The 25,056-nt window shown below is 38.9% G+C and overlaps 1 protein-coding gene across 1 annotated transcript; it reads right to left on the bottom strand.

Moving 5' to 3' along the window:
• Positions 1–296: 296 nt before the first annotated feature.
• On the bottom strand, positions 297–24,517 carry LOC140795144 (auxin transport protein BIG). Its single transcript, XM_073147547.1, has 14 exons — positions 24,161–24,517; positions 23,947–24,053; positions 20,446–20,608; positions 14,257–20,342; positions 13,467–14,084; positions 13,203–13,383; positions 11,203–11,437; positions 6,548–11,113; positions 6,242–6,464; positions 5,639–6,046; positions 5,024–5,167; positions 3,471–4,496; positions 1,962–2,465; positions 297–1,296 (listed from the first exon to the last, which is right to left on the bottom strand). The coding sequence occupies exons 1-14, from the start codon at positions 24,399–24,401 to the stop codon at positions 493–495; spliced, it is 15,306 nt and encodes a 5,101-aa protein (XP_073003648.1). The 5' UTR covers positions 24,402–24,517; the 3' UTR covers positions 297–492.
• Positions 24,518–25,056: the final 539 nt, after the last annotated feature.

The following is a 25,056-nucleotide window of genomic DNA, read 5'->3' as shown; positions in this document are numbered from 1 at the left end:
AATGTGTTCATTTTCTAGTTTATTTATTTTTATAATAAAATACGTACAATTTACACAAAAAAATACGAAAAAGAGCATTTGGTTACATATATTTTTTTTCGTAAAAATAAACATATAATCCGCTGTTAATTGTTGTACGATTGGCCGTTGATCAGAATGGTTCTACAATTCACAATTGGCTTGGAAGCGGTAAGAAATTTTGTATTTGGGTTGGATATTTAATTTTTAATGAAATATTAAATCAGAGTTCAAGTGCCTGCTTTTGGAAAAACTACCTGACATGAGCTGTTTTGAAGTTTATGGGAAGGATATTATGTTATTGAACACAAGGAATAATTTGCCGTCCAGTTTACAAAATTTCACCCTAGATACATGGATCATATGATCATCTCGAACAGCTATTTTGTTTGGATACATACATACAGACAGATAGACAAACAGAGAACAAGAGTGGTACCGAGAATGAATATGTGCTTTCCTTCGTTCCCTCCCTCAGCTCTTCCCAGCTCGAATGGCTTCTCGAACAAAATCCTCACACTGCGAAAACCCACCGGAGAATACATCTTTCAGCGTGCCCATTACATCGAACGCCTCCTGCAAATCAGCAGCTGAGGTCATATCTTCCAGCCAGGACAGCATGTCCCGGGAGAACCCAACCATTTCCTTCATGTTGACTATCCTCTCTTTCATCACAATTTCCCACCCCTCCAGATTGGTGCTGCCTTCACCACCGCCGGCTTTTGACGGCTTCTTGAGCTTGAAGAACCTTTGCAGCTGCTCAATCAAACCAGTGTAAACAAGCATCGGCTGGACCAAAGCAAAGAGCTTCTTACTGTCGCTCATCTCAGTGGAGGCACCTTCATCAGATCGGACAACAGTACTAGCTGGATCAGAGGGCAATCTCAGGGATGAACGGCCATGTTTGTGCTGCATGTAAGCATGGTACATGCCTCTCTGCAAGAAAGCAGGGCGGTGCTGCAGCCAATCATCATATGACTCGGAAAGGAGAGAATTAACCATCATAAATTGGACGGTTTCTTCTGAGGGACCGGTAGCGGAACGAGATCCAGGAAGAGAGGATGGTGACCTAGCGATAGACTCCGTGGTAGACGAACCATTAGATAAATATGCAGCAACTGATTTTGCCAATGACCGTCGCTGCTGGCTGGAACTTCCCTGGTCTACGAGGTAAGAGGCCATCTGGATCATGAAAGGGAGGAATCTTGAGTTGCTCTCTCTTCCACCGCCTTTACTGTCAGTGCTGAAAGAAGCACCTGTAGCAAATCTGGCTAACATCTAAAAAAGCAAAAGGACACAAAAATTAGTAAATATAAGCTATTTAATTGAACAAACACCTGCACAAAATACAACAGAAAATAGTATTACAGCCAGCATGACAGCCACATGAGTAATTATAAAGTGGAAGCCCTAAGATGCATCACTTCCTGTTTCAAAACATTTGACCATTCTACCAACATATTTACAGGACCATAGCAGCAAATTTAGGCCACATATATGAACTGGTTAATATTTGTCGTTGGACACTAAAAACGACTAACAAATCCAAAACTAGAAATATGAACAGACAAATCATCAACAATAACTGATCTACAACAAAAATGTCAGGATCTGAGAGGATTTCATGGCAAAATGACACGTATTATGAACACTAATGTGAATTCCGCAGACTGCTGCCTATTTCTGCCAAAAGGCAAATTAAGGAAAGATAGGATGGATGCCTAAAATTAACCATGTCTATGTAATCATTCCAGTTGGAAAAGGGCATACAGTTACCAGCTGCCCACAGTTGTCACTATAGCGAAAAATTAACTATGACATCTAAAAAATTTACAACCTAATAATGGAAGCCAATAGTAGCAATAGAACTAATTTTGATAACAGTGGAGCCACAAATAGCAATAACGGGGACAGACATAAGACAGCAATAAGAGTTCTCATACCAAGACGATGTCATAGGTCAGCAACCGCAATCTGCTGCCATCTGCCCGCCCTAGAGCATTTAGGTTGTCCCAGTACTGATCAACATATCGAACATATTGTCCCAGTGGGACAGATGGGCCCCTCAAAGGGAAGATACAATTGCACAAGGTTTCGTTATTCCTCAGTGTAGCTCCTTCCCACTCCTTTTTGGGATTCTTTAGTGCTGCATCTGCACGTTTTGCCTCCTGATGGCATTGAAAGTGTATGATGTTGAAGTGGCTCACAGTCGTGTAAACACAGTCACCACGGCCAGTTCCTGAATTTATTGAACCCACATTCACCCGCTTGCTAAAAGAGTAAATACCCAACATGTCATTAGGCCTCAGCTTATATCCCTCCCGGCAAACCATGCAAGCCAGCCCATCCTCTTCTTCCTCCACATCTTCCAATCCCTCAATAACTGGCTGGGAAACAACAATGCGCTGACCCCCATCTGAAGCAAAATCTTGCCGCATTCCAAGTCCCTGAGAGTGAAGAAAGTAACACTCAATCACATGTGATTAAGGTTGCAAGACTCAGGAAAGAGAATCTCATGATACAACGCTAACTTTCTGCTGAGAGGGCATGTTCCAACTGCTACTCACTATTGACTATTGTGCATTTAGAACATTTACAACAAGAAAGAAGAAGTGTTAATTCAAATTTAACACTATAACAGTGTACCATATTTCTTTTTTAACAAAAGTTCTAAAAGATTTTGAGCATAATTGATATTCCAGTTTCAAACACAGGTCAAAATGTCACACGAAAAAACAATTACATCATCAGAAATTAGTAACAAGTGTTTCTTGTCGGCCTATTTTACTTCTGTTTTTCTTTCATTTTAGTTTGCAACATTCTGCTTTACTTTGATTCAATGGATACTAAGAATATTATTAGTGAATTAAACTGGATCTGATTTTCTAGACATATATTTGAATTTTGAAAAACTATAGTTGAATTGCAAATATGCCAATAAAGGAGATTTTTCAAAATAAGGCTAATTTGTAACTGGTGTTGCTATACTATGATACTATGTAAAAATACTAAAATATAAGTATATAACTTTACGGTCACATTCTTTTAGAATCATAAAAAAATGATATTTTGAGGAATGGTATTTAGTATATCTTAGTCTTTAAGTAGCAATTATAAAGAGTCCCAATGTTAAGGGTATATGTGATATTTTGGAAAATTTTAGTGGCACTTATGATATTCTAAATCATTTCAGTGGCAAACATGTAAGAAACCCTAAAAATAATGCTCACAGACACTTCCTTATCAGAAATGTACAGCTTAAACCAAACTATAAATAATTAAGTACATAACAACAATAAAAAATTGCAAGTGCAGCACAAGCTTTCACTGAAAAAAAAAACAGAGGCTGCTCATATATGCTAGATAAAAGAAAATGCAATAAAAGCAAACTGCAGCAAACTAAGATGACACTAATATGAATCAGCCCTCTGAGCAAGGATTTGATAGGTTACCTGAAGTAGTGCTTCTCTTTTCCTAAGAGCCCGACGGCGCATTTCATCCTTAGTAGCATTTCGCAATTCTTCTATCTTCTCCCTTAAGAAGCCATCACCATTATTTTCTTTGTTAGCTAGCGTGTCCAATAAGTTCTCTGCCCTTGCACCAATTTCATTTTCCCCAGAAACTCCCTCTAAAGCGTGAAGCAGTGGTAAAATCCCCTCCTCAGCGATGCATCTTTGTGTAGGGTAATGACCCTTTGACACTCCCCACAACATTGACAATATCAGTGGAACAGATGGCAATTTTAAACCAGATGCCCATTCTGCACTATTCTTAAACCCAGCCTGTCCTGCCACTGCAAAGCTTTCTTTCAAGTGCGTAACAGCAACAATTGTGATCCCTTTATCTAGAATAATGTCTTTCAGCCTCTCCCCACATGAACTTGTCTTAAGTGACTCTGAAACTCGAACAAAATTCTCCAAAGCATATCTCTGCTTAGCTGCTTGTTGAGCCAAGCTGTCATCTTTGGGATTATCCTGATGCTGCTTCTGCAACATGTCAAATTTGCCCCAGTCTTGCAGGTAAGGCTCAAAATGCTGGATAAGAGCTTCCATAGCAGCTGGTTCGCCATAGGTCAAATATGGCAGGATCCTCGCCACCATCTCATCATTCCGCTGCTGCTTATTTGATTTCTTCACACATGAGGGATGACATAACCTTTCCAGAAACATGAGAACTATTTTCTTGGCCTGCTCATCAGCACCACTTTCCTCGTTAGTAACTGTAAGAACACTTTGAGTAATGCTAATATCGCTCTCATTAGCTTCCATTGTAAGGCTCTCTACAATCAAGAGAATGCCTTCGGCCAGCTCCATAGCATCCACTGAGAATGCACGCCTTGCTGTCTCAAGTAGCAGGCCCAGAGCACCTAACCTTAACAAAGCTCGCCGGTTTTCCCGGATCTTACAGCAGTACATAAGAAGGTCAAGCACTGAACTTAACTCTTCCTGGTTCAATCTCAATTCACTATCTCGCAAATGCTGCAAAGAAGTTGGAAATCAGAAAGGAAAATTTTCTCAATCTAAATTTGAACAGAACAGAACATACATGAAATTCAATTTCATCTTAAAGAATATACTCAAGAAAACAAATTAACTTCAAAGAGCTAGATGAGATTTGTTCAAAGTTACGGTTTTGGTTTTGGCCAGTTTCAGTCCCAGATAGGTTTTATCAATAGTGGCCCAAAATAAAAGTCAAAATCAACAATATTGCAACTATCGGCCTTAATTCTCAATAAGTTTCACAGATTAATCTCATTGTAAGAAAAATACAGGAATATAACAATGTGAAGTCCCACCAACTAATCGTGAGGAGATGCAGAGCAACTCTTCAGATGACATCAGATTTAAATTGTAGACAATTGAAAAGAAAGTCCACATTCACATCATGTCCTAGAGTAATAAGTTGGTCTTGGATTGCATCACTGTTAACTAGGATAGAGCAAGTGAGCAACAAATAAAATTTGGGATATATAGCTCCTGTATCTTGAATTAAGAGAATAACTCACCTGGATCATACTCAAAATTATTTCAAGTCCTCCGCATTCCCTGACAGCACCTGCTATTGCAAACTCAACTTCAGGGTCCTGTGATTCCTCCCTTTCCTCTTCCAGCTCTTTAATCATGGGCTCAGTAGCTTCACCATCCAAACCCTACCAAAAAGAGGAAATTGTTCTGTCAATTTCTGTAATACATCACATAAAATCAGCAAACCAGTCACCCAAGTGAGAGGTGTAACTTTCTGATACTATGGTGCCTGCTTAATTGGAAAATTATATTTGATCTGTTGAATAAATCAGAACTGTCATATATGAGCAAATAACTAATATTCGTGTATTTTTGTGTTTTTGTGTGAGCGCATGCTGCTCAAGAACAAGCAGTTCATGGACATACAATCAAGCTTGAAGATCGAGGGGAAAAGGGCTTTCTTCAGCAGAGTTGGATTGATTACTTGGATGGAGAAAAATCAAAATTGAAACTATTAAGCATCAGAATAGTCTGCAATTAAACATAGATGATTGATTCATATAATAATAAAATTTAATTGACATAGCTATGGCTATTTCTAGACAAATACTTACGAATAAGACAAGATAACGATAACAATAAATCTCATAACCAACCTGAAGACGATAGGTTACGGTCATCGGTGGACAATCTCTAAATGATGTTAATGCAGCAGAAGATGGTGGTGCGCCAGCATTTGACAAAGGATTCTGAGTTTCACCATGATATTTCTTCCATACTTGCTCATATACTTGAGAGATGCTAAGGTCAAGAGAAATAATATTGCCAGCTACCAGCAATTCCATGCCATAGTCATCTTCCAGAAGTCCCAATAAGTCCAGTTGGTGACAAATTTTATTTTTCACATCTCTCATCAGTGGTCCAATCTCAGCACTGGAGTAAGGATTCTTGGTCATGGAACCCCTAATAAACTCTTCTTGAGTGTGCGCTTTGTTTAGAATCAAAAGATAAACAGGCTCCGGCTTTGACGGACTAATCATATTGCAAAGTTGCTCCAAAATAAACTGCAATAAAAGTTCAACACCATAATAAAGCAATTCTAGTCAAATTCAACATAAAACAAAATGGAAGTGATGAGCATTTATTTCCAATTGAATGTAGACAAACGCATCAGGTAGAGTTTGGATCTAAATTAAAGAACAGATCAGCTGAAAGTACTTCTGATAAATCAATGAACTTATTTGGATTGAACATAGTACCAGTGAAGTTCGGCCTTTCTGCTCCTTTGCATGATTCTGCAGCCCTGATATACAAGCACGAATAAACTGACGTTTGTTTTCAGTACTCTCCAGTAGAAGACTGTCCAGAAGGTCTTTCAAAAGGCGAGTGCAGTCACTTATTAATTTCGTCTTCTGAACTATAAGGCCTCGAATAACAAGAAAAGCCTCCAAAACTTCAGATAATAACTCATCCCGCATAAATCTGTCAAAAACCAATATATATAAAGAAACAAGAGCAATTAATTATATGAACATTGCCCCAAAAAAGGAAAAGAAAAGGAATACCTCGCTCTAATATTTGGAACCTCAAGGAACTTATTGAGGAGCTCAACAAGCTTATTAAGTATATATCCCTGAGATATGTCAATATTCAGGCTTCTCTCACGAGACTCTACATTAGATATCTCTTGTGTTATCAGCTTACATATGGTAGCTAGACATCCCCTCACAGTTAAGAAAAGACGTGCAGCTTCTGAATCAGCCATCCTGAAAAATAATTCAAAGTATTCTGCTGCATTCTCACCAACTGATAGTGTTGCAGAGAGCAATGACATGAGTAAATTCAACAACTGGAACCTTCTAGAAGAATTTTGCGGACATAGCAAGGTAATAAGAGTGCATACTTCCGATCTTATAGACTGCGAACAAGCACTTAAAATCAACTCAGACACCCAAGAGCCTAAAGCAAATGTTGAAAAATCGCTTTTAGCAATCCTTCTACAAGCACGCCGCTTCCATTTGAGACCATATTTCAGTGACAAATAATCATATTTCTGCGAATCCTGGCGTGACTTCTGTGCAGTACCTTTGACTGCCTGTGATACTTTGAACTGTCTCCTGACAAAATCGAGATATGATGCACCACCTTCCCATTCAGAATAGCTTAATAGTGGAATATCCTGACTCTTTCGGGAAGAATCCCAATTCTTTTCTGGTAATTCAGATGGAACCTTATTAGCACTGGAGAGACTATTCGAAGTTGCCAACTGATTTGTAGTATCATTGCTCTTTGATTGCAAACCTGAACTAGATTTTCCCATATTTTGTTCTTTATCTGCAGCATCAGATCTGGGAGGGGTACATGCCTGAGAAATGATCCTCAAACAAGGAAGAATGATATGCTCCGAAACTGAAGGATGGTTTGCTCCCAGTTTAATAGAAGAGAACAACAGCTGAAAAGCAACACGTAGCCTTGATTCCCAGAATTCATCTACTATGGAACAGGTCTCAGTAAGTAGCAATAGCTCTTCTCGTGTCGCTAATGCAATGTCAATAGAGCGGTGGTGCTCAAGGCAATACATGACCTTCTTCTGTATCAAGTTGTTCAACTCCGCAACTGCTTCTGCGTCACCCTCAGTGAAAGCAGAAAGAACTACCCTAGTTAGAATGCGTGCTGTTTTTGGGCCCTGATGAATGTCGTTTTCAAACAACTCTGATAAAATGCCAGCAGCAACAAGTTGCTTTCTACAGTTTGCATGTTTTGATAGAACTTGCAACAACTCCAAACACTGTGTGACAAAAGCAGTAGCACAACCATAGCAATTATTTGGTAATCTTGGAATTGCAAATGCTGATGAACCCACTGAATCATCAGAATTTTTCTGGTGTAGGTATGCCATCAACACACGCCTCAGACCTTGCAATGTCTGGACACTTTTACTCACAGAATCAAAAGCTGCTTTGCATTTTTCACCATAGAGCACACCAAGAAGAGCAATTTTTCGGTTTACCTTGCATGAAGGTCCAGGCAAAGAAACCATCATCTGTTGAACTGTATCTTTCTGTTGTGCATCAATCTCATTTTCACCAATGCTTGATACAAGCTTAAGCAGAGGTTTTTTAAATCCCAGAAGTTGCTGGTATCGCCTGTGGGCATTCTCAGACTCTGACTCAATAGCTGCCAATCCTTTTTTCATATCCTCATCATTTTCCATGTTATCAAAGGAGAAGCTCGGCTTTGCCATGAAATTGAACTCAAAACGACCATATTTGCTGTATCCACACTCATTGCAGAGGAAAGAGTCAAGATTTTCATAATTAATATTTCTACATTGCCTGCACTGATATGCATTTTCATGGCAGTTACCACAAATTCCATGCTTATCAGTAACAGACCTGCTACAGCGTGGGCACTGCAATGACTCAAGGGAAGAAGCTTGTAGATTTTCATAGAAAGAGTCCATTTCGATCATCAAATTGCATGCGTTAATTGGAATTGGAAATTCAACCTTCAGTTCTGTCTGGTTAAAAGCAAGATGGCAGCTCTTCGCACGCTTCCAAAGGGACCAATTATTCTTCAGTTCGGACAAGTCAGCCACAGGCCTGTTGTTGTAATATAAATTCAGAACTTTTACTGATTTTGACTTACGAGCATCATGAACATTCATTGTCACTGACTGAATAGTATAGCTTCCAGTACATTTTACTATTATCCTGTTGTCTGTAAACTTTGTCTCTGACTTTAGGCTTTCAAGCTTCATCCGGGCATAAGGCACATCTGGGCAGCTACAAGTTACACAAGGTTCACTCTCAAGATAGTAGCCATCAAATTCTACTAAGCCACTTAGAGTATTATATATACGGGAATTGGGATGATTAGCCAAAAGCTCATTCTGTGAATGGAGAGTCTCAAATATACAGCTTATCACATCAGATGTCAAACATTTGTTCACAACTTCTTTTTCATACTGCTTCATGCTGTTGTCAGCTACCTTCCCCAGTAGTCCTGTCATGAGCTCCATGTATTCTACAATGTTTTGCCCATACATTGGAAGAAACTTTACCTTCTGAAGTAGACTACTTAGTATGGCTTCCTTGGATGAGATTTTTCCATGATACCATATGCCATGTAGCACACACTTAGCCTCATGCCGCACACTTGCTGAGTTCCACTCTAGCAAGAAAGAATCAATAAAACTCCTCCAAACACTAGCATCCTTGTTATTGAACATTTCTACTGCTTGCTCCATGTCCAGACAAGATTTTTCCAAACCACTTTCATTTCCATCCTCCCCCTTTCTCTTCTTTTTTGGATCTAACAGTTGCAACCCAATTCTGTTGGAAGAACCTCCTTCATCTTTACTTTCTGACTTTTGTGTTGCATGGCTCGCTTCCTTGCCGGTATAGAAGGCTAAGTTCAAAAGCTTAAGTGTCTGAATAACAGATTCTTCACCAAAATAAAATATACCATTCATCAAGAAGGGAAGAAGGTCCATGTGTTTTAAGCAGAACTTCTGCCAATTTCTAGGTCTTGCTCCAGCGACTTCAGAGATAGCACACAAGCATTTTACAAGTTTCACACTTCTTTCATAAGGCACAGGTTTTTGGAAACCTCCAGACTTATTTACTAATTTATATAGCTTCTTAACTTCAAAGGAGAACTGCCATGAATCTCTAAAGCTATAATAGTGAGTCTTGCTACCACATAAATGCAAGAAAAGCCTCCTAGCATACCTTCGCACAAATGTTGTATGTGGATTACTGATATAGCTGCAAAGAACATCCTGAAATCCATCAAGTTTTAAATCATTAACTGATGCTTTGTATATTTTATCCTTTTCTGCTGACTTGTCCTGCTTTTCTGGTCGAACCATGCTGTAAACAAGACGAAATGTATTCTCCAATAATAGCTTGTGGTAGTCCATAAACAAATCTGTTCGATGAGCTTTAGCATAAGAATCTGAAAAGAAAGGAGAGAAGTTTCCAGCAGGTAACTCTCTTCGAACTGTCAGAAGTGAACTGCAGCTAGAACCACCTAACGAACTGCTTTCTGTACTTGCAGATGAGGACTTGAAAATGTAAACAAGTTGCTGCAATATGTCCATTAAATAGTTCAGAAAAACTTGCTGTCTAAGGAAGGAACAAGCACGGATCAGCTGAGAAGCAAACTCATTCTTTTCTTGGTCATCAATAGTGGATGAAATTGCTGAAGCTGCAAGTTGAACCTGAATGAAACCTTTTTCTTGCAAATCAGGAGTAGCACCTGACTTAGACTGGGAACCATCACCACCAGGCTGGTGCCAGTTACGGAACATCAGTGTAAAGAACATGAAGACAAGGATGGCAACTTCCCCAAAAGAAGAACGAGTTTTGGCAGAAAATGGTTTATTGAGATTAATTTCATCCAACAACCACCTCACAAATTTTTCCAAATCCAAGTTTTCAGGTTTCGAGCTATCCACAAAAGGTCCACCAACCGCAGATGATAGTCTATAGAAGAGTTGCATGACAGGAATAGCTCGAATACCAGCAGTTGTATCCATCCATCCATTGAGCTCTTCAATTAAATGACGTAGCAACAGAGAGTTAACAGCACGCTTAGAAGCAGAAATTGAGACTATCCTTTGGTTGGTTGCTGATGCAGGGAAGTCTCCAGTCTCATTTGTCTCCAAGACATGAATTGAGGATGGAGAATTCTGCATACTTCTATCTACAGCAACATGCATTACACTTGAATCATTTTGCTCATCCACAGAATAATGAATCTCATTGCCATCACCTCCAAGTGAATCAATTTCAATGGGAATTGCTGACATGGGGTGGTCTCTAGAATGTGGTGGAGGTAAATGGTCTGCATCAAGTACCTCATAGCAGGCTTCGCACAAATCGAAGTCCGGACATACATTGCAATGCCATCTTTGCCGAAGTATGGGGACAGTGGAGCAACCATCACAACAGTATTGCACTGATGATGTAGCAGGATCCTCTTCAATCATGACCTGTGCATTTCCACCAGTAGAATTTGTATCAGAAGGAACATTTGTTGTTGCACGATTCTCTGAAGCATCATCAGTAGCTATCATTGTTTGCTTAGGAAAAGGGACTTGGAGCAGTCTAGATGATATTGCCAAACTGAAACACCAAAACAAGCACATTGTTAATCAAATTCTCATGGAGACAACTACATAATTGCAGATATTAGAAACAGTTGCATGTGAGACCTGCTGGAAGTTTGGACTGCTTCAAATGGTGAAAAGAGTAACTTCTTAAGTAGAGCAACAGCAGGTGCAACAGACTGTCCAGATGCTTCGTTTGCATGCAAAGCAAGGCATTCTGCATAACTGTATATAAGTTCCACCGATGGTATTACTATGCTGTTTATTGTCTGTGTTTCTGGCCTCTCTAAGTCCAAAATACCCCACAAAACTTGCATTAATCCATCAACTACCCCTGAACCTAATCCAATCATTCAGACAAAACAGACAGATTAATGAACTCTTTTAGGTAGTGCTAATAGCTTGATCTGATAATAGCAAACTACATATTACAAACCATATAAAAAGTGCATATGCCCAAAGTGCAGTAAAGAAATGCATGTTGAAGAGCGATTGCATTAATGACTGAGACATAACAAATACTATGATATCCTTTAGATCCATGTGAAGATGAATGAAGAAAGACAAGACAACTTCATTCTTCTTGATCAAACTTAAACCTAATTCCTAGTTCACTATATCGCTCCTGCTGCTGCAGTAGTTAGCAATTAGGTGGTCCTTCCGTCATACTCAATAAAATCTGAAGCAAATAAGAAGGGCTAAAAACAAACAAGTAGGATAGTAATAGTATGTATATCTTCTATGTGGAAATGTACCTATCTATGTATATTTGAACATATCTACGTATGTGTGGTGTATGTTTTCATGTGCTAAGAGGAACAGTTGGTTACATCCGATTACCTACATGTAAGAACACACATAACAGCACTGGATCTTCCACATACAAAGAGAATCTTTTGTTACAAGAGAACCAAAGTAATGCAGATTAACTGTCTCCTTTTAAAAGAGGAGTAACCAACTAGCAAATGCAAACTAAGAGATATATTAGATTTCGCGATATGAAAAATATCTATATACTACAACAATTCAATAAAAAAATAAAGGATGCACCTAAGCTTCCAACATTAGTTGCTAATACTACCTCAATGCAGTTCAAACACTAATTTCCTGCAAGTTGTCTCCCCCAACCCATTATTTTTCACCCAACTTTCTTTCCTAAATAAATGAACGAAACTTTGAACTACCATTTACCACTTTTTAGGCATTACCATTTATCATTCTTTTCTTAAGCAGCATATCTCCAAATACAGACAGTACAGTGCCGTATATTCCACCTCTTATGGGAAAGAATATGACCTCTCCAACAGAACCAGTTCTTCTCATCAGTACAAACAGATTAATGATTATAATTACTCAAAACTATTAACATATTTTATCATAAGAAAAGAATACAAAAGGAATTACTCAAGGAATCGAATTGGTCTCAAATAATAAACAGCAATACATCACTGTCAATACCTTTCTCTGAGCTACTTAGCCATTAAAACTTTTAATTTAAAAGAGTGACTAAAGCCCTCAGAGCTCCTTCCAAGAAGGCAGTTAAAGCTGCCAGTGCAAGCAGTAAAGATATAGTAAGATCATTCTCTCTCTGGGAGCTTGAGAAAAGATAGCTCACAGATGTTAGGATTAGGACAGTTCTTAGACCTGGCCAGAAGAGGTTAAAACAGCTCTGCAAGGGACAAACAAGATGTTTAGATGGAGGATGATTTGCAGCCAAGAGGCCCATCATGAAATGCCTGGGCAAAGGATAATCACACCTAGGAATGGCACTCAGAGAGGTCGAAATCCTATCTCGAAATACACACACACAAAAAAGGAAACATAGAAGAAACTATCTTGCAACCGCTAGAAGCACTCATCTTAGTAATTTAATCACAGCTTGCTCAAATTAGACAGTAAAGCAGTTCCTCTGGTTTGTGTGGAGTAAAAATGGTATAAATAGCCAGTAAATATGTTCCATTAGTTGGATCCATATGAAACTGCACTGAAATTTCATTTCATTTTTGACATCAGCAGGTTGTAGAAATAGTCTAGTAAAGCTCTATCATTTGGAAGTATATGATTCAAGCAAAAGATTTTCATATCAAGATGTGGACTCAAAGTACCATGAGTTTCCAGAAAGGTAGCCATATTTGATCTACGATGCACAGCAATTTTTGACACTGCATTCAACTGTGCTATAAATTCTTTGATCACCCAACCAGATGCAGCACCTCCAACTCCGATTCTTGAAGTGAGCATAGGAAAAGATTTTATTACTCCCAAGAGGCGCATGGTGTCTTTCACCTGCAAAAGAGAATGATGAAAATATATGAAAGCAGGATATGGAAGGATAGATACGTAATATTCTGATTAAATATGGTATCTACATGATAATATATCTCCCTCTTTGGAAACACAGCCTTAAGAACATGACAAGCAGCAGATTGCAGTAGGGGTTCCTTGTCACTTTGAAATATAGTTTCCAGCAAAGCTCTGCACTTAAGTCTACCAAGCTCCATATCTGCATCAACAATTTCAGCAGCAGATTTTGACCTGCACAACAAATAAATCCTTGAAAGGATCTTCAGAGCATCTGCCAAAACTTGCTCCTGGATAGGAGCAGCATGCATTGTCTGAGACTTTTTTCCCAATCTCCCAGTAGCAGAATTGGTACCAAGAACATGTGCTTCCATATCTAGCACAGCATCCATTTTCTCTTTCCACCCAAATTCATCCTTAGCTCGACCATAAACTTCTAGACTGTCTATCCTAGGCATCGTTAAACCATCAAAAGTTCGGCCCACAGTGATGGTAAACTCTTCATCTGCCAGAAGTGACTCAGCAGTCGTGAATGGAATATCATACCATGATCGCATGCCTTCGTCCAGTTTGACTATTCTCTGGAAAATTGTAATCTCACAGGGAATATGGCTTGCTGATGTATTACCCACATGTATACGGCAGCCAACCATGACAATATCAGGGTTAGAATTTGAGACAGTGACCTAAATGCATGGGACAAAACATACAGGATAAAGATTCATTAGAAGTCATCTTCAACCATATAAGAAAACAAGTGCAGAATCGATGTACATATACAGGGGTTCAATACAAGTTAATGGCCTAACTAACAATTTTGGTAGTTCAATGGGAAAAATAACAAAAATTAAATTATACCTTGAACCCAGTAGAGCTGAGACTTTCCAGATATCCCTCATCTGATGATAACCTTTGCTTGATAACCTCAGAATCACTACTCTTGCTAGCATCACTACTGAGTTTTACATCTGCCGTGATGCACATTGTTTTCTCAAAAAAATCAAGTGGAAATTCGACATTTGAACCAGCATATGCTCTATTGCTAAGAATGCTGGAGCCTAGCCTCTTTGTTTGTTCCATACTCGTATTCACAGCAGTGTCAACTCCCTTAGGGATGTATGAATATATCTGAAGGCTTCCATCATCCTGTAAGATAAGACAGTGCGTCTTATCTTTCGACAATGGTTTATAGGAAGCAATGCCAACCATAGGCGAAGTTGAACCTGCACTATATCTCATGTTCTGCGCAGCTAAGTCATGAGGACTCAAAGATACAGCAAGTGCTGTATTTGATTTAAGGCTTGAAAGACAGATGAATATACCACTCCCAACAATCAACTCTTTCCAATGATGTAGACCAGCTGACCTTACTTTGTCATCTTGATCTTCTTCACAGACACATGATAATTCAGTAAGGGAAGTCACAGTAGCATCTAAGCGTCCAATTATGGTTGTGCCATCTTGATAGGACAAGAAAAGCAATCTGTAGGTTGAAGAGAAGTATAATGAGAGCCCTTTCGGTTGGAAATCTGCTTCCTTAACCCTGATGAGTTCACTCAATGTTTTCGCTCCAACATCACCCTCCATTGAAACTTCCAGCCTATATAAACATCCAGCTTCTGAAAGTACAATAAGAAATACTTTCCCCATGGATGCTGGAATAAGAGTGGCATCGACAATGCAATCATCAGCCAAAGTGAAGTAGTGCATAGGACTAATATTATCCTGGGAAAGGTCATATATCTTGACAAACATGTTTGTCACCACCATTAGCCTAACCTGAGAACCTGGAACCCATTCCACTCGACGAATATAGGCACCTTGCAAAGCTAGTTCAATTGCAAGGCGATCAGTCACTTCACCACGAGGATTCACAGTAAGAACTTGGCATTCTTCATATCCAGCCACAGCAAGATAGTTTTCGACCAAAGGATTAAAAGTAAGATGAACAATTTCAAAACGGACTATGTTTCTGGAGAGTGGCTTAACGTTGGTCTTGTCTGCTGTCACAGGTGCAACAGTAGGCTGTCCAATAAGTTGCCCAACATCAAATATAGACACCTTGTCTCCTTCTCCAGCAGCAAGCCTACCCCGAACACTGACACTGAGAAGTGATTTGGTAAGAGTTCCATTTGCTAATTGTGATTTGAGTTCCCTTGAATTTGGATAATCAGCCTTTATCTTTAAATCCAGTGATCCACTTTTGTAAGCCTTCTTCAACTGGAAAATATCAACATTGTAAGACACCAGCTTATTACCACCCAGCAGTATCTTCTTATCTTTTGAAAGGTTTGACTCCCTCCGGCCAATCACAGTGGTAAGCAATTTATTGCAAAGTTCGAGCAGTTGGCCCTCAGTGTCAAGTTTTTCAAGTATAGCAGGTAGGGCATCTTGCACCTCATGGGGTATTGCTAACTTGAAGCAATTGTTGATATCTGCAGAGATATCGTCATCCAAATCTGAGTCACTATCCGCTGCCTGATCACCATCTTCAGAATAGGGCAAAATGGACTGAAAACTACTCGTAGGAGGAGCTTGTGTACTGGAAGCACCAGTGAACTTTCGAGGTTTCAAACACTGGCAACTGCTTCCACGGACACCCCCTGCACCACAATCGCAAAAAAAGCGACTTGATCGTGAGTACACAACACGATGACCTCGGTGGCAAACCTTTGCACAGATTGAGCAGCAGCCTTTTGAGACAGTTAAATCACATGTATAACAGAAATACCAGTGTTGCTCCATAAAGTTACTGCCACTAGATGTAAATGTGCATACTTTAGAGGCTAGTGCCTTTTCGCTGTTACTATCCTCTTCGTCATCCCTATCTATACTGCCCAATTCCCCATCAGATGTCCCATCATCTTCATCTTCATCACCAGAAGTTGCTTCGCAGTCAACAGATGCAGAGCCTCTTTCTTGGTTGGCAGGAAGAACAAAATTATCTGAGTTTTTCCTTGAATAAAGTTGTTTCGGAAATAGTGACCCTGAACTGAAACTACTGCTCAGAGAAAGCTTGGATGAGAGTTTATCATAAACATTTACATTAGCTCCAAAATCACCCAATACAGAATCAAGAAAGCTAAACAAAAACTTCAACCCAGGAAGTAGGTTCTCATTGTCAACCAGCTTCTCCATTAACACCACAATCTTTTCCAAAAGCTGCCTCATAGAGGTTTCCTCATCCAGAAGTTGAACTAAAAAGTTGAAATAAGCTTTCCCAGTGTGAAGATCACACAATAAAAATGCACTATCAAGTAACATGAGCATGGCTTCAACAAGTCGACTTTGGAGTTCTCTGGACATTGTTTCAGAAGAAGGAAGTACAAGGCGCATAATATAGTCCACAGTTGATTCTCTAAGAGAAGGAAAAGAGCCTGTAGCAGTAGAACTTCCCTGAATGAAGTTCCTTGAGCAGCCTAAAATCCTAAATTCCAACCAGCCTGACAGGCATAACAACTCCATTTCAAGAAAGTTCTTCTGTATATTTTCCTTGAGGCCAGGGCAAAGGTCACTGTCTATCAGATCAATAAATAAGTTCAGAACTTTCAAATTAATAGCCTCAGAGTTGCATTTATTCAATGCATCAATGAGAATCGGTATATTAGCACGCTGATGACCAAAAAGTATCTTTTCTTCTTCCAGCAAACCTTCATCAGAACCAAGATAGAACTTGAAAATTTCTTTCTTGGAATTGTCCCTTCTAAGTCCTTCAATTAGATCAACAATACTAGCAATTACGATTTCTTGCACGTCACTGGCAGCATCATTTTTGGAATTGATGCTCGCCAAGAAGCCTTCTAACTGTTTCAGTACAAAGAGCTCACTGTAGCCTGCCAAATTTTTCCTGTGACCAATCAGACTATCGTATATAGAATCACATTGTTCAGAAATACACCTAAATATTTTGTCAGATTTTATGGCCATCACTGTCTCCATGAGCTGGCAAAAGACTTCAGCATCTATTTGGTCTTTGTCTCCTCTGATTTTGAGGTATCCATCCAGGGTGCATATCACATCTCTTATAACAAGAATGCAAGAGAGAAGGGCACCATTGGAAGAATCAGAATGTGATGGGAAGCCATGTAACAAGCACCTCAAGAAAATACAATCTATGTTTCCTTTGACCACTTCAGAAGTAATTCCATCCAACTTTAATGACAGATCATATACAACCTCCAGCTGAGACATATTGCAACCACTTTTCTCACGGAGAAAATCCTGTTTGGGTTTGTCAAATCCAACATGTTTAAGCAATAAAAGAGGAGAAAAATGATTTGTGGAGGATCTACTTGGATCAAGGACAGAAAGAAATGCTCCATCAAGAATGTGAAGATATGCCTTCAATGTGGATAATAGAACATTCAAAAGCCATCCACCTTTCTTTTCAGCAGATATGTACATAATCACACTCTCCACAAGGTTAACTAGTTCACCATCCTTGTCCTGCTCACCCCAGTAAGGCACAACACCAGAAGTCGCACTTCTCACAGAGTATCCCCATATGCCAGCATTAAGAAGAGAGAGAATAAGTGAAAACCATGTACCCTTACGAAGAAAATCCCAGGATTTTACTCTAGTCATATCCAATGATTGCTCAGAGTGTAGCTGCTGAAGTAGACCACAGATAACTGCAGGAAAATCAATATTCTTAAAAGTAGCAGCACGGATGTCCACAAGAGTGAGACAAAACCTAAACAGAAGCTCAACGTCCGATAAGTCAATATTCACCCAACTCACCACCTGAAGAAGATCACAAGTGGTAAAACTAGCACCAGATACTGTTCCCCAACAAAGCAAAAAGATGTATCTCTCTATTACAAGATGTTCCACCGCTTCTGCCTCTTTACCTCTCCAAAAACCAAGAATTTGGGAGAATTTTGCAAACAAATCAGAAAAGTTCAAGCCCAAATTTTGGAGGGCAGAATCATCCTTGTAGATCACAGTGATAAGGGGGCTCACATCAATCAGCTGAGGAATCAAGCTGCTAACAACAGATGATTCCTTGAGAGAATCACCAAAAATACTTGCCACTACAGATGATGCAAAGGATGGTAACTGATCATTCAGGGAATCAAAATGCAGTGCTCTAAATGGAGATTCTCTCAACTTGGATCTTAAACGCAAAAGCAGCCATGATGGGCAAGTAGATGGGTATGATATCATATGTCGTAGGATTAAAAGAAGCCTCGACATCAGTAAGCCCCAGCTACAAAGTTGCCCTGCACTAACTCCAGGTGGAGGAGCATCTAAATTTCTAATTGAAGAAAAGACAAAATTTGCCAGAGCAGCTTTTTCAGCCACACTTGATAGATGGAATGCCATCAGCAAAATTTCCAAGTGAAAAGCACAAGGAAGAGTCTCAATGAAATCAGTGGGCTCAGTATCACACAAAGTGCTCTTTGCCTTCTCTGCAACAAAGTTAAAATACCCCATAAAGATTTTCATTCTTAGCTCAGTATCAGAATCTGCTGCAGAAATAAGGGCATGAGCAACCAGAGTGAGGGTATAATAATTATACACATGAAATCCATTTTCCACCTTCAACACTTGATCAACAAGGTGTTTTCTGAGAAAGGGTGACAAATCATGACGAACCAGAAGAGTGTGCAAGATTTGGAAACAGATGTCATTAATTTGCACAAAAGAAACATGCACTTGTGAGGTTGCAGATTTCTCAAAGTTCCTCTCACCAGAGAGACAGGATTGGCAGTTAACTATTGAAAGCAGCTGATTTACATGCTCTACACTAAGCTTTCTGCAAGCATCCTCAAAAACAGAATGGTTCCACTCAGGAGAAAAGATGCACAATTTGAGAAAGTTTAGTATATCAGTAGCTGCTTGGATAGGCAGGCCAGGAGTATTGAGTGCACTAGCAACCAGAGGAACCGATTGATCAAGCCCCTCACCTGATCCCACAGGCCGACCAGCTTCAGCAAAAAGATCTCCAAAAATAGCTTCATCATCATGACTGGCTGCACATTCTGAGTCTGAAATAACAGTTTTTGAAGAAGTTGTACGTGATTTGTCAACTACTGGCTTTGATCTTACCCCTTCCTCATGAAGGAAAAAGGCAACATGTACTAAATCATCTAGCCATTGTTCTGACTGAGGAAATATCAATCTTAAATATTCCTCGCTTGTATACTTTTTCAGAAGAAAGACAGTCTCAGAACGAACATGGCACAATGGAACACAAGCCTCAGACTTGTTTACATAGTGAGGAGTATCGACTCCCGACTTTTCTTTCAAAAGGTCACTCCGAGATATTAAGCTTTTAACATCCCTGAGGTGCTTCACCAGATAGATAACAATTTGAGGACAGTAAATTAAAGGAGGCATCAATGAAGAGCTTGACGTATCATATCTCCAGACCTTAGAACTCAAAGTTTCCATCATGGAAGCAATAATACATGTCTGGATGCTACAACAGATGTCACTATCATAGAAAACACTTTGAATAAGCTGTAGAAATTCTTCCATTATTTGCAATGAGAGGTTCCCAAATTTATCCCCAACTGTGGTCCAATCATGGTTAGAGATGTCAAATCTCAATCTAAATAAGGCTGGTAATGTATCAGCATAGCTTGCAAATATTAATAAGTCAGTCCAGCTAGCATCGTAAGGATATTCACTAACAAGACAATGAAGGAACTTCAAAATTCTTTGACTGAAAGACAATCTCAAGCCAAAATTTCCATCCTCTGACTGTTCTTCTAAAGAAACTGGAAGCTGAAGAAGCTCTTTGCACAGCATAAGGAGGTGAGGTACACATTTCAAGTGAACAACTGCAAAATACTGTGCCAATGACAACATAAAGTCCATAGATGCTGTGGGCAGAAATTTACTTAAATGATTAGCATTAGGAACTGGTTCTAGACACTCTGATGACAAGGTAATCATAAGCCTTTCCGCACTGTTTGCAGCCTTCAAGCAATTAAAACCTAAATTAAGACCCACATAAGACAAGCATTAAAACAAACTAAAACCAATCTTAAGATGTAAATAACGACAATAACAAGCATACAAGGACGGTAGCAATACAACCTTCAAGATAGCAAGTACTGTTTCCCAGGTCCATGTTGCCAGGTTTAACTGGAATAGAAGACAATTGCTCTATATAGGTATTTACAGGGGTATGCTCTGACATATCACATTCCTTAGAAGTTCCACTAGTTAGTGCTAACTCCAAGAATTGTGCCAGTCCATTCTGAAACAAGACAGTAAACAATGTAACACCGGTAGTCATAAGAAAATAAATATGCAGCATGGAAAAGTAAAATGTTGCATGATTCCTCTAATAGCATATTATAACAAGAATACAACAAAATGCCTTATTTCTAGAAACGGTGTTATACACGACCAAGAGAATGACATCAGATGTTTATATGCAATATTTATCAAGAAGATTATAATGCATCTTAAAACAGTAGACAGTTAAAGATAGGAGTTGGGTATACTTGAAAGCATTTACATGCAAAAGTTCTTCATCCATAGATTGTATCGTTTACAATTATAATAAATTTATTTACCCATTTCACATATTAACAATATCATTAAAAAATAATTCAACTTTATCATTTATTTTCTTGGTTAATAGTGATGGAATAGAAGAGAATTTTTTAAGAAAATAAAAAGGAAAACAATTTGGGTCCCTGATGATGTCCATCATAATGTTGCCTTTGACTAGGATGTCCTACATGGAAGCAAAAATAGTTTAATTAACATCCATTACTTTTCCATATACCACAATATTGTCCCTATTCCCTACTAATACCCACTCTTACCACGTAGGACATTAGGACATCATAAAAGACCACGTAGCACTACTCAATCAAAAAAGGAAAATTAGGGCAGAAGAGGGCAAGATGGCATCTGCTTGTCTTAAAATTTGTCAAGAAAGAAAATTCACTCCTTTGACACTTGTATCACGATAATGTGCATAGCAAGGATTACGGTGCCCACAAGTTGCGGCAAGGCTAAGAAGAAAGAGGAAAAGAAAAGGAAAAGAGAGGAGAAGAAAGAGAATGAAGAGAAGAGGAGAGAGAGAACGGAGAGAGGAACCTATTCTAATCCCTCAACGTTGATTCTCCATCTCAGCCATCGTCGCCATGGCTGCTATCACCGCTAGGGTTTCGCAGCTGCAAAGAACCTAGCGAAGAAGACGATCGGTTTAACATTTAAGTTAACGGATCTAATTTAATATATTAATGGACTCTAACTTAAGTTATAATGGATCTAACTTACATTAAGAATCTGAAAGTGATAACACATAGTAGCTTATATTAATGGATTGCGACCACTATGCACGATCCTTTAAATCCCCCATCTTCTTCTCCACATGACCTTGAAGAAAAAACCCTAGCTGCCATGGCTAAAAGATTTATGTGTTCTCCACGCGGTGACAAAATTCTCCGGCTCCTCTATGGGACTGCAGAAAGCTTCTATGAAAAATTTTCACTCGTAAAATAAAGATGTTGTAGGCATGGTAAGTGCTAGCAAGCATGGCCCATGCTGATTGGCACTTCAATCCTTAGTGCATCGTAACTTGTCCAATTAATAGAATTTACCAAGAAATAATCACTTATACTAGCATCTGGCACAAGTCGTATCATCTTTGTGTTTTGAAATGGATAATCCATCATTTGGTGTTGGAAGCTGGATGTTTAGGTTCTAATCTATGTTTGTTTGGTCTGTGGTTTTAATATGTTGGTAGCGAACTAGCAACTCTATGAAATTTTGTTTTGATGTGATTTTGTTTAGTTGGGGAGTCGATGTACTGTGCAGATTTATCTGGTTGCTTTGTAATCTATGTATGGGGGACAAACTTTTTTTTTTAAGTTTCAATAAAAGAGGGCTATGGCCTTTTGTGACAATTCATCTATCTTCGAAGTTTCAAAGTAAGGGAGAGACGTTAGCAACAATATTCGGCCGATTGCAGTTTTGACTATGCAAAACTTTAAGGAGCATGAATATGTTAAAAATAATACCATTTCGAATGTAGGATACAGTGAAGATGTATCTTTCCAATGTCATGGATATTATTTTTACCAAGCTTCAATGAGGCAGCTATAGAACTGAACTTTCTTGAAGCTATAGTTTCAGCAGATAACAAAGCACTCAAGGGCAGAGTAAAAACTAGAAATGAGAATGTTAGCCACATGGAATACCGAAAATAAGCCAACAGGTAAAAAAAAAAAATTTATGTATGTATACATACATATAAGATATATGGATAATGCAGAGTGAATGATTTTTTTTTTGACCAAAAGATATTTCTGTCATAAATCATGGTAGAGTTATATAATTTCAGATTGTATTGATGTTTACTCCACATTTTGACAAATTTCTTTAATAATATTTTTTTTCTGCATCAACTATGCATGAGTTTGTGGTAGATTTTCTAAGTCCATGAACCGAATAGACTTTTTATATTAACAAGAATCATCAATTGCCCCAAAAATATCCCTTGACCTACATACTGAACATAAACCTACAAACATTCAAGGGAGAATTTTTTTATTGGGATTATCATTGTCATTCTAAATACCATCTCATCTTTAGTACATGATGCAAGAAACAGACATATACATATTCTTCCTCAGGCATTGATGTTTTTCTATCAAATCAGGTTGTTCCAGGTTAAATAAGTAATTTGAATAGGAAAAATGAAGAAATTGTTCTATCTTCAGCAACTTCTCAATAGGATCTGTTTCAACCTGAAAGGCTCAACGGGCCAAGTTTGTAAATGCGTAAATTTCATAAAGCCATCATGCACCCAACTACATAGAAAATGCTATGAAAATCCTTAAACAGAACTGCTAAAGAACATAATTTTTTGAATTTAGAAGTCCTGAATGTAAGGGAAATTCTAGGTACAAAAAAATATACAACTGGCTGCATTGTTGGACACAACTGTGAGCATCCTTTGTTCTCATGAGTCATGGGTCATGACTTAGCAGCAAATGTCGCTACTAACTACTACCCTAGTATCACAGCATCAGAACAAGAAAGTGCTGCACAGAATGTTCAAGTTGCCACCCTCATACTCTTATACTCTTATACTCTTTTAAGACAAAGGTCTGAACAAAACATTTTACACCCACAACAGATGATGTTCCAAAAATAAATCTTAAAGGCACTTCCAAAAAAGCTTTAAACAATTTTCTTTGTTTCTAATGTCCTCAAATTCTCTAATCACAGTTCAGAAATTTGACCGGATGGACATGATATCTAAACCACCTGGCATTCAAATACGATGTGTGTTTTGAATTTTGACTAATAATTAGATGTCCTTGATTCAAGTATTGTCAGAAATCCTTAGTCGTCACTCGTCAGAATCATATTCTAGCATTCACAACAAACTATCAAAACCAACATACTGAAGACACATTTTTGACCCCAAAAGAACATGTTTGAAGAAGAAGAAATGTCCTATCTTCACACTGAAGTTAAGTATCACGAACACCTATTTCTATAAATATCTCTTTTTTTTTATAAAACAATTTATTTCCTTGTGCGACAAAATTAAACTAGATAACTAAAAACCTGCAATCCGAAGTCATCACCATCATAACGCGATTTCTCCAGACACCTGATCCCAAACTCCAGTGACTTCTCCACAATCGCCACTACCACCGCCTCCACTTGCTCCACTGCTCCAAAAGTTTCACAAAAAGATAAAATCCTTTTCCCGCAAGAGCAGCCAAAACCACCAAATAAATCGAACCCATCTAATAAAACCAAAAAAAGAGGATCGAACCTGCGGTTGATAGCACGGCGGAAACGACCATCTTGGCGACGGCGACCACGGCGTCGATCTGAGCTCGACTCCAGCTCTCGAACCCGAGCCTCCCATCGGCGGCGTCCGCGATTCCCGCGTCGAGCACCGCGAGGAGCCTCTCCAGCCCCGGTCGGATCGCATCGGAGCGGAGCCTCCGGGGGAGATCTTTCGGAGCCTTCTCCTCTTGGAAGATCTCGAGGAGCCCGGAGATCTCCGCCATGGAGATCGATCAATAGGTTGAAACAATCCAATAAAAGAAATAGAGATTAAGAAACGAGGGTTTAAGATGAGAACTTAACAACGAAGGTTAGAGAGAGAGAAAGGGAGGAGGAGGACAGAGAAGAACATAGCAGTGGATTTGTTTTTATGGAGGCATATGTCGGTTAAATCGGAATTATTTTGGACCGTTCGATCTGCACCGTTGGGTTGGAATGATTTGATCGTGCGATGATCTTTGGTTTGGATAAAAAGGTAGTTTGATACTTTTGATTACTTAGCAAGCTTGCCTTTTTATCAGTGGGAAGGGCCCAATTATAAGATAATTGAATTGCTTTTCTTTTTCTTTTTCTTCTTCTTTCATTTTGGATCTTTTTGTCAACGATGAGTTTCTAAGTATTTTGACACGAGATTGAACCTAAACTTTCTTAAAATTTGCCACGAGAGGCAAGGTGACTCTCAAATGTCATCCCAGCTATTTTCTGCTTGCTTATTCGAGTCATAGTCTATAGTCTTTAGAAAGACTTCTACTCGTCCCGTAACTACTGTCTCAAAGGCTATCTTGCCTAGGGGTGTAAATGAGACGAGCTAGATTAAGCTTGGATTGAAATTAATTTTGAGCATGACTCTTTGATTAAATTTGAATTGAAATAATCTCA

Source organism: Typha latifolia, chromosome 9 (genome assembly GCF_019914945.1).
Source record: "Typha latifolia isolate L0001 chromosome 9, TyphaL0001v2, whole genome shotgun sequence".
NCBI lineage: Eukaryota > Viridiplantae > Streptophyta > Magnoliopsida > Poales > Typhaceae > Typha > Typha latifolia.
The sequence above is the reverse complement of the archived record's forward strand: the minus strand, read 5'-3'. Positions and strand labels throughout refer to the sequence as shown.

Coding starts and splice junctions, on each gene's coding strand:
- LOC140795144 (XM_073147547.1), bottom strand. CDS start 24,401: ATGGCGGAGATCTCCGGGCTCCTCGAGATCTTCCAAGAGGAGAAGGCT. Junction 20,609..23,946: donor GTGATGACTTCGGATTGCAG/GTTTTTAGTTAT, acceptor GTCTTGTTTCAG/AATGGACTGGCACAATTCTT. Junction 4,497..5,023: donor TAATTTTGAGTATGATCCAG/GTGAGTTATTCT, acceptor ACTTCTTTGCAG/CATTTGCGAGATAGTGAATT.